This window comes from Lucilia sericata, unplaced genomic scaffold, assembly GCF_015586225.1.
Source record: "Lucilia sericata isolate MDLA Ls3-8-SP2 unplaced genomic scaffold, ASM1558622v1 Contig000046F_arrow, whole genome shotgun sequence".
Taxonomy (NCBI): Eukaryota; Metazoa; Arthropoda; class Insecta; order Diptera; family Calliphoridae; genus Lucilia; species Lucilia sericata.
The window spans coordinates 538,211-555,399 of NW_023994084.1; the positions used below are offsets into that span (position 1 = coordinate 538,211).

Here is a 17,189-nt window from a genome sequence, read left to right on the forward strand (position 1 = left end):
GCGTACATGATATCAAAGATTACCTTTAGCTCCTTATTACAACCGCTAAACGTTTTCATTTAAAATTAACTAGAGTGACAAATTCTTCGTCTAATTTTAATGGGCAGTCGTAGCGTATGAGTTATGAGTTTCTTAAGAAAAGCTGTGAATATTATGTATACGCTGCCAAGTAAAATATTATAGCGGAAGATTTGGGAAGGTGGTACAACAAGTTATGGTTAATTATAGTGTTCTCTGATGTAAGTAGATACAAGTGTATTCTATGATAGATGTGGGAATGCATTTTATAGTAAAAAGTATCCAAAAGTTAAACTTTAAGCAAAAAGAAGTGAATTAGAAGTGAATTTTCTGATTTTTATCTGGAACTTTGTTCTTTGCAGGCTTTCGTCGACAAATCATCGAAGATATAGCTAGATCACTGAGATAACAGCTTTATAGATCACTATATAAGGTTCTTCCAATATTTTGCATTTCTAAGGAGCGCACAACAAGAACGATAGTGTCCTAGGTGCATTTCTTCGAAGTTTATGCAGAACACAACCACATATAAATCTTGCCAATGTCTGCGAGTTATATCACTGATGTTTGTTTCAGATTTTAATTCGTACACAACGATTTCAGACAAATATTGGTCAATGCTCTGAAGTGGGTTATTGAAATAAGAGTTTCTGACAAAGTTTAGTTCAGTACAAAATAATCATTACTTTCCCTATATGTCTAAGTAAGTATCTATTTGCCAAAACCCTAGATACTCTCACTAAATGCATTTTAATTAGAAATACACATTAAACTGGAATATTTGCTTAAGCAAATACATACTAAAATAATTTATATTTTCCTTTTATATTTTAATACATGCACTGGCAGTAACATTTACATTTTGATTAATGTGAAGTATGTATAACTTTAAGTTTTATTTACAATTTTCAGAATTTGTTTAATTTATACCAAACAAGAATTCAAATAATTACTTTTGTATTAAACAAGTATTAAGTATGTTGTCAGGCAAAACTAAACAAAATTATTTTTGAGGCTCAATTTTCAATTTAATGAAGAAAATTTGTTTCTAAATATACAGAGTAAGAATTCAATACGAATAATAATATTACGTTAATGATATAAATAACTCTAGAAGTGTAAGGAAACCAAAAATTACCAGTAGAAAGAGAAAAAAAACAAAACCAAAGAATTTGTTCATTTGTCATTTGGCTACGAAACAAAAATTAATTTCGACTGATAGAAACTGTTTGTGTTGGATTTATTTTTTTTGTATTTTCTTGTTAATTTTCTTTTTTCTTGGTATGTTAGAAATTTAGTTTATTTATGATTGTATCTGCTACTACCACAAACTTATACAAAACTGTAGATTTACAAATACATATCTATATGTATAATAGCCACCCATCCAACTTAAGGATATTCAGTAGACGCATAAACACACACATATACATACATATACATATATGTATTTGCATTAGTATGGCACTTGCTTTTCTAAGTTGAAATTTAAATATTGTCTTAAAAAATTAAAATTAAATATTTAAAAAATAACAAAAATTGAAATAAAGATAACTGCCGCCTTAAGCTTAAGTTCAGCTTGCAGACTCATAAATCAAATAATATAGAAAACCCTCCTAATATTTACATACTTAATAAAACACATCGAATACTTTTGCTATTATAAATGGAAGTTTGATTAAAATACTTTTGTAATTTTTCCATTTTTTTTTTTTTTTTGGTTCATGACAAGATATAGCTTTAGATGAGGAGGACTATGAAGATGGCAGTAGTAATGCTCCTTGCAAGAAAGACCTTAGTCAATTACAAAACAATGACTTGAAGGGATGGATGAATAGATGGATGGATGTATGAATAAAATAATGAATGAATAGAGTAGGAAGTATCATTAAAATGATGTAATCAACTATACAGCAGTCAGCAGCTACTCATCAACAATTTTAAAAGATAAATTCCAACCGAATAATATTCAAAACCAAAAAAAAAAAAAATAAGGCAAAAAACTGATTCTGCAAACAGACGGACGGATAGACAGACAGACTTGTCTGTTACTGAAGAAATTTAAGGAAACATATAGAGCAAATAAAACATTACAACGCAAAGATTGTAGTTGTATTTCATATTTTATCTCGTTTGAGATATATTTTCTTGTAGTAATTGTTGTTATTGTTTTTTTAAGGCACTAACAAATACACATTATTTTTCTCCCTACAAACGCATAGTTAGCGAATAAACAAAACAAAAATTTCGCCAAATAAGCAATAGACAGAGCAATGAATGTGTGAATTCTTTGTGGAACCAATAAGCACCTAGAGTACATTAAGTTAATGCAGTTGTCCATCTGTCTGGATACCTCTCTAGATCTTATTATCAAAATACAGTTCACATTGTTCTATGTAAACAAGTTAGAATTTATAATCGGATATGATACCCTACACCAATGATTATATTACAAATTTTGATTATTTTTTTAATAATAAAGTATTTACTTTAATTTTTACCTCAATTCAGAAATATGTTAACGTTTTGTTGACAAAAAAGAGATTTTCTCAAAGAAGGGTTATATGGGGCAGGGGTTTAATATAGTCCTATCCTTATAAATTTTGGTAGAGGGATTTACATCTACAGTAGTTATTTATGGTTATAAGTGAATTTTGACCATCAAGTCATTTTTTGAAGGGGAATTTGTATGGGTATAGGGTCAAATGAGGCCCGATCTTTACGAAAATCAGCAGTATCATTAAGACTTATATAAAACTAAGTTTTGCCGATGTTTAAAGTGATATAAAAACATTTAATGGGGACTATACGAAATAATAGACCGATTTTAACCATTTTTAATAGGCTTCGTCCCTTCAGTCAAAAGAAGAGTATGTGCCAAATTTCATCTTGAAAATTGCGACCTGTAGAGTGTGCACAAGGTTTACATGGACACACAGACGGACAGACAGATAGATAGACAGACAGACAGACAGACAGACAGACAGACAGACAGACAGACAGACAGAAAGATAGATAGATAGACAGACAGACAGACAGATAAACAGACAGAAAAATAGCTAGACAGACAGACATTCAGACAGACAGAAAGATAGACAGACAGACAGACAGACAGACAGACAGATAAACAGACAGACAAACAGGCAGATGGACATAGCTAAATTGACTCAGAAAGTGATCTAAGCCGATTGGTATATATTTAGGTGGATATATGACCAATATCTTTGGGTTTTACAAACATTAGCATACAAACAAACGCATAATAGCCTCCCACTATAGTGGGGAAATGAAATCTAAATATAAACTGTAAAATTATGAACTAAGAATATAAGACCATGATTATGTCAAACCTATTGACTATTTTCAATTATTAACAAGTTGCTGTAATTCTTTCAAATACATGCTGTGTGTAATTTATGTCTTTGATTTTGTGGTAAGCACAAATTTAAGAAACTTAAAGGAAACCAAGTTATTCTTAAAAAAAAAAATATTACAACAGCAGCAAGGAAACCAAAGAAATATACACAAAGTTTACAACTCAAATAAATAGACGAAAGAAAAGGACCTAAGGAATATTCCGTTCGTAATGTATACGAAATGAAAAGGCAAAGAAATAAAACAAATGAACATTTCAACGTCACTTATAATTAATCACACGCCAGCGTTTATCCAGCATGATTTAGAACTAACAAATCGTTTCAAATTATTATAATAATTTATTATTTTAATCTTGAGTTACATGTGAGAGTGTATGAGTTTCTAGGGTACTAGTTGTGTACTAGAAAAAAGAAAATAAAAAGGGAGAAAAAGAAAGTTCATACGCACACATACATACATAGATTTTAGTTTTATATGTGTTATTGTACTGCTAAAGTATAATAAAAATAGAAATAACAAGTTGATTGTTGTTATTGTTTTATTCAATGCAAATAGTCGAAGGCAGACATCTTGAAATTGTTCAAATTTTTCAGAATCAACAGTATCAACAATAGCAACAACAATCAATGAATAAAGTAAATGAGTCTGAGTAGGGGAACATATAAACATTTTTTTTATTTATTTCCTTTTACTTTTGTTTAGAAAAAAAGAAGCCGGCAGTTCATCACTTCTCTTAAACAACTGCACAAACAGTCATATAATAATATATGAATGTAGATATGTATGTGTTTGTTATCGAAATGAAATATTTTTGCATTAGATACGTTTTATAGGCTTCATATTAATCTTTATGTAAATTAGTGTTAAAGCCAAATGAAGGAAAAAAAGAAACACAAAATCAAATGAAATAAAATAAAAATTACAAGAAATATACACACATACATATATATGTATGTATATACTTAAAATGGCGTGTAATTTATATTTCACATAGGATTACTCAATAGAAGTTGTTTTTCTTCCTTTCTATCTTTAAGATGTTTTTGCGTATGTGTAACACTTGTTGTAATGATAGATATTCCTGCATATTTGTATTTGATAATTAATGTTTGTATGTTGATTTATACATAAACTCATGCCTGAATATGTACATAAATATTTTCATACAAAACAATAATAACAATAACAACATATGTTTATTATTATGCTTTACAATGCTAAATACAACCATTTGTTTTGTAAATTTTGTTGGTTGTATAGAGTTGAAAAAAAAAAAAAAAAAAAAAATCACATGTTTTCGCTCTACGTAATTTTCTAACTTTTCTTCTCATTTTCTTGTTTTATTAACTTAAGATTGTTTTTGTTATTGCTATTGACGTTGCTATTGCAGTTATAAATAATAGATTGTTTTTCAAGGCTGCTGATAATAAACGCTAGCACAAAAGTTATGACATGCTATTAATTTACAACAATCAGATTTCTATAATTGTTGTTAAACAAAAAAATATTATTGATTTAAATGTTATATTAATTGTATATTTTGAACAGCAAAAGCGTGTAAATTTGTAATAAATTAGTAGATTTTAAATTGTACTAAGCTAACATCAACAATTTTATATGTTTTGTATACTGAGACGTATGTGGTATATTTTTAAGGCAGAATGGAAATTCATATTAAGTATACGCACCCAACCATATGAATTGTTAAAGAAAAAGTTAAAGTTTGTATTCAGCTATGCAAAATCTAATCCTTAAAGTATACTTTGAAATGTAACACTGTTGTAACACACAAAAATATTGGTCCTACACCCACCTTTAAGTATACCGATCGACTCAGAATCACATTTTGAGTCGATTAAGACATGTCCGTCCGTCTGTCCGGCTGGCTGGCTGGCTGTCCATGTAAACTTTGTGCGTAAGGTACCGGCCGCAATTTCCAAGATAATTTAATGAAATTTGGACCAAGCATGTTTTTTGGCACAAGGACGAAGCCTATTGAAAATGGTTGAAATCGGTCCATTATTTCACCTAGCCCCCATACAACCGTACCTCCCGATTAGGGCTTTTTATGCCATAATTTCGATAAATATACTATTATCTCTCTATAAATTGGAACAAATAAGTTTTATATAAGTATAAATGACACTGCAGATTTTCGTAATGATCGCCCCTTATTTGACCCTAGCTCCCATACAAATCCTCCTTCAAAAATGTTTTAAACGTCTAAAATTGACTTGTAACCATTTGTATCGCAATGAAACTCAACATAATTAACTATTATTTAAAAATATAGCCTTTTCCCAAATTTAATGAGGATCGGCCCACGTTTGACCTATACTCCTATATAAAGTCTCATTTAGAAAATTTGGTTCTTATCAATAAATTGCTTAAATACTTTGGAATTAAGGTAAAATTCAACATAAAAGTTTGTTTGTGAAAAATAAAAATTTTTTAAATATACTCATGGTGTAGGGTGTTATATGGTCGGCAATGCCTGACTATACTTTCCTACTTGTTTTAATTAAAACTAAGCTGCTAGGAGAATAAATTTCCTTAATATGATAGCTCCTTTTTATCATAAACGTATAATTAATTATGCCTGAATTACATCTAGTTAGATCCTCTAATTCTGTAATGTTTAATCTATATATAAAATAGGCGCATCATTGTCCTCGATATCGTTATGCATACATCTATAATATTCATTAATCCTTATAAACTATAAAGTGTACAGCATGCCATTGGCAAAACCAAAGGGGTGTTTCACCCAGGATGTACTCGGAGAGAGTTCTAAGCTACCTCAGCCTTTAAACATAAGATAGGGTTCTGACACTGAATCCTCAGATGATAATAATAACAAAACTATCATAGCGAATCCCAAAATGGATGAAATAGACCAAACGGTGAAAGAGGCGAGTGATAGCATAGTTAAACTATCTATTACTAAAAACGGCTTTAGGAAATCATAGTGAATCAATCTCGTGATATTCCAAATGAAAAATCTGATTCTCTCTCAATATCTGAGGCAAAGAGGATCAGGTCTCCCGAGGAGTTGACTGAGAAAGAAAAAGAACTCTCCGTCTTCTAATATACATTCGAAGCTGAACGGTGAAACAGGAAAAGAGCCGCCATCTTACGCTAAAGTTGCCAAGAGAAGACACTGGTACGATCTCTGCTATGCAGTATGTGATGCTGGTAATCCAACAGTCAAAATTCCGATAGACCAGCAGAATAAGGTAGAAGATCTGGTCAACAATAGGATAGTGGACCACGTAATCGATTCAAAGGGTAAACAACCAATAGAGAGATTGAGCTGTGAGTTCAGCATGGGCGTGATGTTGATGAAGTTGGCAACTCATCAATGTGCTGGCACCCTCAAGAACTTGGTGGAAAGTATCTCATCCTCCCTGGGACGGTGCTAAGCTGGGACTGGTAAAGAAAAGGGATCTTCCGGTGCTTTTAAAGTCCACTGCATTCATAAAAAGATGGGGCAGTAAATTGGCTAATGAGCGTATATTGGAAATTCTTGGATGTCTTTTACAGGAAAGAAGAACCCGAGGGAACTTTATTTGTAATAGGTATCGCCCAGAACTTATTTTGCCTCTAAAGCTATCATATTCAAAATTGGAAAGGAGCCGATTGGAAGGGATATTATAACAAACCCCGACAAGGACACTTAAATTTCTATGACGGTTCCCACAGCATCATTAGCCACTACTGGTAACGTTAAGGAGTGAAATCTTAAAAGCCAGGAAAAAGTGCAGCTGCCCTTTCTAATATTGGGTAGGCACTGATTGAAAGGGCTGCCACAACTGACCCCGAAAAGGAAACAAAAATACCTAAGACGGTGCCCAAAGCATCATTAGCCAGTACTGGTAACGATGAGGAATCAAATCCTTAAAGTGGCGAGTGGAATCTAACGCACCACCTCCGGTCTATCTATAAGTTATCTTATGTTTTGTCATCTCAAATATGATCATTGTATTTTTTTCAATCCTTACGAATTAATCTTCAATCTTTACGAAGTCAGATTTGGATTCAGCGCAGCTTAATTCATTGGACATGTAAAAAAAAGCTAATTTGTATGACCTTTGACCTCTAATATCTCCCTTAGCGTAATTGATATAAAAATTAACTTTTAGCCCCTTATTTACAGCATCTAGCAACCGTAGCTCTATGCCAATTTTCATTTAAAACATTTGACAAATTCTTCGCCTAGATTTAATGGGCAGTCATAGCGTATGAGTTATATAATTTCTCAAGAAAATCAGTTAATATTATGTATACGCATCCATGTATGTATGAATTTTACACAATAGATTTGTGAAGGTGGTACTATAATTTACCGTTAATTATGAAGTTAAAGGGGATTGTTCTACGTTATAACAAGCTGTGCAACTAACTATATATTTACGGTAGATGTGGGAATACATGTTTTGTTTATTACAAATATGATAAAAAATGGGGAAAATTATAATATGTAAAATGAAACTTTTACTACAAATTATTTAAAAACTAATTTACTTAAATAGACGTTACACGCAGGTAAAAATATTTACCTTAAGAGAAAAAAATAAATCAAGAATAATATCGAGTATACATATGTATGTAAATAAATATATTTATTTTATTTTTTTACTTACAATATAATCTCCTTGACTGCCATCATTCGAATACGATTCACTTTTTTCGGAAACACTTGACAGGGTTTCACCGGTAACGGTGTCATTGTATGAACTGGGTGCATACATTTCAATAGTTGCAGTTTTACCAGGTTGATTTGCTGTTTCGGCTGTTTGTGTGTGTATGGATTTTTTTTTTTTTAGATTTCGATGAACAAATAGATAGACAGAGTCACAAATACAAATAAATATGTAATACAACAAGAGTAAAAACAGTAGGAATTGCACATCAAAACACGTACGAGTAGATGGATGTGTGTGTGTGTTTTTGTGTGAGTGTGTGTGTAAACCAAACGAGAAAAATGGCACGAAGTTCAAATATTGAAAAGGTTGTAATTGCAAATGACAGCACAAGTAACGAGTATTGATTTGTAATGTTTTATTTTCAATTTTTTTTTTGTTATTATTTGTATTGGTATAGTTTTGTTGTTGGTGTTGCATGTGATAGAAAAATAAAGGAATAAACGATAAAACATAACGACAAGAAAGTAGAGTTTGTATGAGAATGGAACATACAGTGGTTATTTTAAATTTTAAATGAAAAAAACATAAAAATCGAATGTGAATTTTTTTGGTAAAGGCATTTTTGTGTTTTTTTTTTAGATTATAGGGCGTCAGAAAGACACAATTATTGGAAAGTTGATTTGTGACAAACGGGAACCATTCAAGTGATTTTGAGAATCATTTTCACGAGCAAAAGAAAATAAATGCCAAAAGCATTAATGTATACACATACAAAGACAAAAAATAAACGCCCGCACAGTAAAAAATAAAATTGAGTAAATTTTACATTCAATTATTAAAGAATGGCAATGTAATCCAACAAAAAAATATATCAAATTATATAGAAAAAAATATATATAAAAATACATATATGTGCATTTGTTGTTGTTGATTTTTAGCCATTGGCAAAATTAAGTATGATAAAGCAACAACAAGAAAAAAACATAAAAATATATTATAACATTAAAAGGTGGCAAAGAAAAGGAGTGAGAGATCAGTGGTGGTGGTCATACAGGTATTTGGTTGAACATACATAAAAACCAACAACAGCAGCAACAAAAAAATGTCATAAATAAAAATGCAATGTCCAAGTAATTTTATTTTTTATGTTGTAGTAGCAGCAGCAGCGGCAATTGTATAAGTTTATGTATGTATGGATGTGTATGAGTAAGCAATGGAAAGTGTATTTATATAAGAGAGTCATTCGATGTGTGTGTGTGTGTCAGAGTATGTGTGTTAAAATTTATGCCATTTCAACCATTTCCCATGGCGAAAATTTAAATTCCGGTTGGTAGTTTCAAGTAATTTGTCATTTTTCATTTGATGTTAATATTATTGTCATTTTATTTGTGTATGTGAGTGTGTATTAAAGTCCAGTTAAAAAATTGCAAAACATATAAAAAAAGAGCATGAATTTATTTTGAGCCACATACAGGACCAATTAAGCATAACCCAGCATAGTTGTTGTAGTTATTTGGAAGAGTTTATATGTATGTGACAGCACATAGAGAACAACAGATTATGAGAGCATGTGTATGCAAGTGTGTGTGCAAGTGTTTTTATATTATTAATATAAGAGCATTAACACATGGTGATAGTGTTGATAATAATGTTGATGAGTAAGAGTCAAAGTATGAGTTTTTATATATATTTTTTTCGCAATTTTTTACATTTTGATTTAAAAACAAACAAAAAAAAAAAAAAGAGAAAACCAAAATACGAGAAACCAATACCAACACATGCCACATGGTTAAGCCACAAATCGTTTTGCATCATAAAGTTGTGATGTTTTATTACAATCACAACATAACATGATAATGAAGTTGATGTTGCAATCCAATTTGTTGATAATGATATTGAAGACGATATTGATAATGTTGTTGATGGCAATGATGATGAAGAAGTTGACGATAATGCATATCACATTGTTCGGCATATTAAATGTTGTGGTGATTATTAACAGTTGTCATCAGCATAATGATATAGTATTGTAGCCATATATATACATTTTTTTATTTATTCCAGCAGCCAAATGTGTTGCGTGTTGAAAAATCATAAAATAGAAAAAAAGAGAAAAAGGAAAAAAAAATAGTTTATGAGTAAAAAGTGATTACATAAAAACGATATGTTGTTTTACTTAAATTTATATAAATATTAAATAAAATGGTATTTAACAAATACTGCCTACAGCATGTGTATTAATATGTTTGTAAAAAAAAATTAAACGATTTTAGTTACTCTCTTAAAATTACATAAATAAATTTTATAAATAAAATTCAAACTAACTTATCTAAAAGCTTTTTTTTTATAAAATAACTTAAAATATTTAAATATTTTCCGTAGAAAAAAATTGTTTAATATCACATGATGTATACAAAAAAAAAAATAAATATTTGTATAAATCGAAAAGAAATCGTTAAACATTAATAGTTTCAGTAACAAAGTCAAAATACTTTTTTCTTGTACCAGCACTCAAGGGATGACCCTTATATTTGCCGAGCTTTGTGCTGGAACTAAGAAAATAGATTATGGGAGGGCGGATGGAGGGAGTGGTGTTGGTGGACATTAGACATTTATGGCAGGAAACAGACTACACACTATCTACACTGAATTTTAATAGGTCATTCAAGACCATAATACCGACAAGGGATAATTGGGCCGCGAACACTCTCCTAAGGACGATGTGATCTCCATCTATACTGATGGCTCAAAGTCAGAAAGGGGAACGGGTTCGGGGACCTTCTCAGAAAACCTAAATTTTCTACTATCTCTTCGACTACCTGACACCTTCACGGTTCTTCAGGCAGACATATATGCCTACCCTACATACATATATACCTGGACAGCCTTGCATCTATCTATCAAGGCTCTTAACTCCAATGTTATTATGTCGAAATGTCTTCTCAACTGTATTCAATCATTGGCACAGCTGACGCAACATCACGTTGAGTTGATATGCGTTCCAGGACATGAGAGCATCCGGGGAAATGAAATATCTGATGAATGGACAACCAAAGGGTCATCCCTAGACTTAACCCTTGCGCAAAGGGATATCCACACTCCCCTGGCGACCCTATCAAAATTGATAGATGACTGGTATTTGAGTGAGATGGAACTCAGGTGGTCAAATATCACCACTTGTAGAATATCGAGACTACTCTGGCCTACTCTGACAATGGATAGGACTAGGACTCTCTTGTCTCATAGTAAGAACTCGATTAGGCTTCTAACTGGTATAATTACTGGACACTGTATAATTGGACATATGTCAGAGCGTACACAGAGGGAAAAAGAAATTTACACGCTTGGTACCAAATTGACACCAAACTGTTTATAATTTTTCAATAACCTCCGTTGTCAAAGTATATACATACGTACGACAACACTATGTAATATTGACAACATTGCAACAATTCGTTGTCGAAATCTAAATTTTATGCGCATCCGTTGTCTAAATGTTAACAAACGTGGTAAGCTCGTTATTGACAAACAATCCGTTGCCAATAGTGAGCTTACCACGTTTGTTAACATTTAGACAACAGATGTGTATAAAATTTAAATTTCGACAACGAATTGTTGCAGTGTTGACAACGTTGCGTTGTCAACATTACATAGTGTTGTCGTACGTATGTATATACTTTGACAACTGATGTTATTGCAAAATTATAAACTCTTTGGTGTCAAATTGGTACCAGGCGTGTATATTTCTTTTTCCCTCTGTGTATGGGCTACACACATTATAGTTACTGTAGTAGTTGTTTGGACGTAGAGGAAGAGGAATCGGTGCAACACCTTCAATGTGACTGCCCAGCCTTACAAGAGCACAGACTGCTCTATCTTGGTAGAGTTCTTTTCCTTGATCTGGACTGTCTCAGAGATGTGTCACTAGTAAACATGATCGGTTTTATTAGTAACACCGGCTGGTTTTCACGAAGACCACAAGAACCACATAGGCAACGAAAATAGGGAGGGAACCATTCTCTCAATATAAGGAAATGGCAATTCTAAGGGTATCACAATGGGCCACAAGGCCTCAAAGTGAACTTGCTAACTAGCGAGCAACCCACATAAGCTAACCTAAGACAAAAAATATAGTTTTTAATACATACAAATGTATTTAAAATATAAATTACTAAATGACAATTACACTACAATTAACTTACAGAATTATTATTGAAAATAACATTATACATAAAAAGCATTTTACCTATAATAACAGTAAAGGATATACATAAAAATACCATTTAAAAAAATATTTTTTTCTGTGGATAAAAACCTGCCAGATAAGTTTTTTTTTTTAAACAAATAACGAAAATACTAACAAAGAGCAGTAAAGCAATTTTAAATATTTATTAGCTAACTAATACTTTGGTGTTTTCATAATTTTTACTTAAACTGTAAACCCATATCATAAACATACATTTACAATATTGTCATAAATATTTGCAAAAGTATTTTTAGTTGTCGCCTTAAAATTCATATTTCTATAAAATAAATAATAATTTATATTTTGTTTTCCATATGAATGTATAAATACATTTTTCCTATAATTTATAAACAACAATATGTATTTTATTACATTCACATCACTATAGATTTTTTCCAATAAATTTTGTTTAAAAAAAATAACATGCAAATAAACCTAATAAAATGCTTTATACATAATAAATATATATTTAATAATTTTTTAAAGAATTTACATGTAAATATCAATATACATTTATTATAGAAATAGAAACTTGAAAGATACTCAAAACTTTTTCTCTATCTAAAGATTCAATTATTTTTTTAAATATATTTTATATTGTGATATTTTTTCATACTAAAAAAAACGAAGAAGAAAATAATGAAACAACATTTTTTAGTTGTTATTTTTTATTTTCAATAAACATCCATCACATTGTACGTAACAAAATACTTGGAAAATGTTGTTTTATCCCAAAGTTGCAAAGAAAGAAAAAAAAAAGGAAAATCAATCAATTTAAAACTGTTCAATAACAGTAACAAAAATAACAACGCAGGTTCAACTTTTTAGTTTAGATAAATTAGTTAAATTGAATTGATTACACTCAAACATACATACTCAAACATACGTTTTTTTTTCAATCCCTAAAAGTGACTCTCATTTCAATAGTAATTTTATCAATAATAAATTAAATTCACATTTGTCTTGTTATCTTTCAAGGGCGATAAAAGTTTTTGTTTGTGGTAAAAAACTAGATTGAGAAAAATTTAAAAGAAATCTTATGATAATTGCAATTTATTGTATTAAAAGTTTTGTGCTCATAAGATTTATAACTAATATGTATTTAAATTTAGAAAAATTTTAATTTTTTTTTTTTCATTTAAATATTTTTATAAAATATTTTTTATAAAATATTTTTATAAATATTTTTATAAAATTTAAATGTTATTGGCCAATGATGAAAAAATTTTGTAAATAATTTTTCCTAATCCCAGTATTATGGAAATAAAAAAGTCGTAACATCCACCAAATTTCCACATTTTCATGTTTTAGTCCTTCAGATAGCAGTTTCAAAACTTTGGACAGTAAATAAAGGAAAAAAAAAATACAGTAAATAAGTGAATAAAATAGAAGAGAAAGTTGGTCGATATCTCTACCAGATCAGCGGTACCTGGGATTTCAATTGTGAGGATTTCGAAGGAAACTATATTTTTGTAACTATTTTGCAATATAGTGAAATATTATTTAGTTTTCAACCGATTTTAATGAAACTTAGAAAAAATATGTAATGAAGACCGGTTTTTATGACTACATCGATATTAACCCTTAAATGTAAATATATTTTTCGGTGTCCTTATTAGATTCTAAGACGATCTAGCCATGTTCGTCTGTCTGTCTGTGAAAATACGATAGAGTCCAAATGCTAGCTATTTCCATTTGGACTCTATCGAGTTGAAATTTTGCATATATACTTTTAGTTGATGCAGTTTGTTTGGTATTGAAAATGGGCAATATCAGTCCACGATTTCGCCTACCCCCCTTATAAGGCCCCCTTCAGAAAATGACTTAATCGCTCATAACTGACAATCAATATCGGTGAAATTCGGCACAAACATATTTTATGGGAACTTAAATGTCTTAGTAAAATTTTGATAAGAATATGATTATAACGCTTATAACTGTCTAAAAGAAACATCTATAGCGGTAAAATTCGGCAGAAACATATTTAATAGGAACTTAAATCTCTTTGTAAAATATTATAAGAATCGGTCCATGATTGACCCTACCTCCCATAAAAGGTCCCTTTCAGAAAATGGCTTTAATGATCATATCTGACCTTAAAAAGCATATATAGCAATACAATTTGGCATAAAAAAGTTTTAAAGGAACAAAAATAATTTTCATAAATTTTATAAGGATGGGTCCATAATTGACCATACCCCCATATAAGGTCCTCTTCAGAAAATGACTTTAACGCTCATTACTGACTCAAAAATGTGAGTACAGCGGTAAAATTATACATAAACAAGTTTTGTGGGAGCCAAAAGCTTTTTATTAAATTTTGTAAGGATGGGTCCATAATTGATCCTACCCCCCATATAAGGCCCTCCTCAGAAAGTGACTGTAACACTCGTTACTGGCTCTAACGCGCAAATACGACTACGGCGATGAAATTTCCCATAAACAAGTTTTGTATGAGCCCCTACTCTACACCCCTGTTAAGGTCCCCATAAGAAAATGACTTTAGGACCTCTTCCAACTATTTCCCTGATGTTCATATTAATATCGACATATGTTTCATAATAGATCTAATAAATTAGAAAATTGCATCTTACAAAGCTGCATGTTCTTTGATTTCATGTGTTTTTTTCAGAATTTTACCCATATCTTCGTTATTTATAGACCGAAGTTTACTGATTTAAAGTAACAAACTTTTCGTGAGCATGTCTGATAGAATTATGGAAGATTTGGATCAGAGAAGTTTAGAAATTAGATTTCAACATACATAAAGACAGGCAGACGGACCGACATAGCTTAAACGACTCCGCTATCTAGTTATAAGCATCCAAAAAAATGAAGTTTTAAATTTATTCAAATTTTATTCAAAACTAGATTATGTACTAAGATGCTAAGCTTAATATTTCAACATTTGTGTGGTACATAAAAAGGCCAAAATTAGAAACAGTAATGTACACAACGTTCAAGTAGTTATATTATAAATCGTTTAAAATTTTTTTCATTGCTTCTGTTAAATAAAATGCGGTAAATTATGTAAAATTATTGCAGCATAGAAAAAAAAACTGCTACAATTTGTAGCATATTAAAATAATTTCATTTGTATGGGTATAAAATATGTAAAATAAAAATTAAACAATACAGTGGCATGTTTTTAGTGCACACATACATATGTACGTATTATGTATGTATATATATATGAATACATAAATTGGCCGCAGTGTAACCATTAACATTTTTATAATACATATTTATATTAAAATAATATTCAATTGTTTTGTTTACCTTTAATTTTAGTTGTTTTTAACAATATTATAAATTGTCAAAATAATAAATTATGGTTTTTATAATAACAAAACAAAAAAACCAAACAAACACATGATAATTGGTAAACTAATACTACCATTGCGAAAAAAACAAAAATGCTAGAATTACACTCGAAAATAGATCTTAGTTATCTTCAAAAATAATTTTGACATTTTTAACTTTATCTAAAAGTCTTTCGAAATATAATTACTTCAGCTGAACCTGGAACTTCGGTTTGTTAGTCAAATGATCTACTTACTGTACTTCTATATCAGATTAAAAGAAATTCATTACTAGAATACTTCAAAGTAATTCAGATGGTAAGTAGTTGTCATTGAAAAGTAATTGGTTATGTAAGTATCAGCCATTACCCAGTTTTTGCTGGGCAGCTTAAACATTAAAAAGATGCTAATATTTTGTTTATTACTGTTCAAAAACTCGACCTGTGTTTTTTTTAATAGAATGAGAAATGTCGGATATGTACATATGTGTGCGATTATTTATGTATATGCCTGTCTATATTTGCAAATAATTAAATTAAATATGTATATATGCACTATTTACTATTTCAATTTGTTTTATTTTTAAGAGTGTTAAAAACATATGAATATTTATATTTTAAAAAAATAATGCTAAGAATTATAAATCATCATATAAATATGTATATTTAGCAAATACAAATACATGTATGTACAAATAATACACATATGTATATTTAAATATAAATAATTGTTAAACTGATGCATTGATACGTGGCTAAAATAATTAAAATAATCACAGATTTGCTTACTAAGATGGATGATATCATGAAATGCAATATTTTTATGTTTAATTTAATTATGTATCTAAAAAATCCCCCCAAAAAACAATGAAAAATATTATGTTACACATTTTATGTAAATTAGGGGTTTTTAGTATATATTAAATTAGGCGTTTATCCTCTTTGTATCTAGTTTTGTTTAAATTAATTGAATTGTACTCAGAAATGTCAAAAATTCTAATAGCATTTATTTAATGTTTGTTATACCCTTCACCTTCGTGGGAAGGGTATATATAAGTTTGTCATTCTGTTTGTAATTTCCACAATATAATTTTCCAATAAGCCTTGTCCGTCTGTCTGTCTATTGAAATCAATTTTCTGATGACCCCAGATATCCTATTTAAAATCAGAAAAATCCGTCTATAGATAACGGAGATATGAGCAAAAATTAGAGATTTCGAATTTCATTAAAAAAAGCAATTTTTGCATGCTTTGATAAAAAGCAACAAAAACTTTGCTTATTGGAAAAAACATATGTTTGGATGTGTGTTGGTTTCATTGCTTTGTGTATTTTGTTTTTTTTTATGTGTGTTTTGTTTCATTTAGCATTCTTGTTTGTTTCGTTTTGCAATTGCTAAAGTAATGGTAGAGTCGGGAAAAATTAAATAAATTGAAATTTTATAAAATTAATATTTTTTAATACACACTTTGGTGAAGGGTATATAAGATTCGGCATATATTAATACATATTATCAAATTGTTTTTAATACATTCCACAGTGGGTCAGAATTAAAATATTTTATTAACTCATGATTACTAGCTTCATTATAACAGGCATGGG

General features: G+C 29.9%; 1 protein-coding gene across 5 annotated transcripts in view; it reads right to left on the minus strand.

The window, feature by feature from the left end:
- Positions 1-17,189, minus strand: part of LOC119615197 (nephrin) — a 306,013-nt gene that overhangs the window by 62,763 nt on the left and 226,061 nt on the right. For 4 of the 5 annotated variants that reach the window (XM_037971292.1, XM_037971284.1, XM_037971276.1 and 1 more), the window contains one exon: positions 8,040-8,188. The exons of the other annotated variant lie outside the window; for it this stretch is intronic. In XM_037971292.1, the coding sequence (XP_037827220.1) occupies positions 8,040-8,188 (149 nt within the window). The remainder of the gene's footprint in view (positions 1-8,039; positions 8,189-17,189) is intronic. 5 annotated transcript variants of the gene reach the window in all.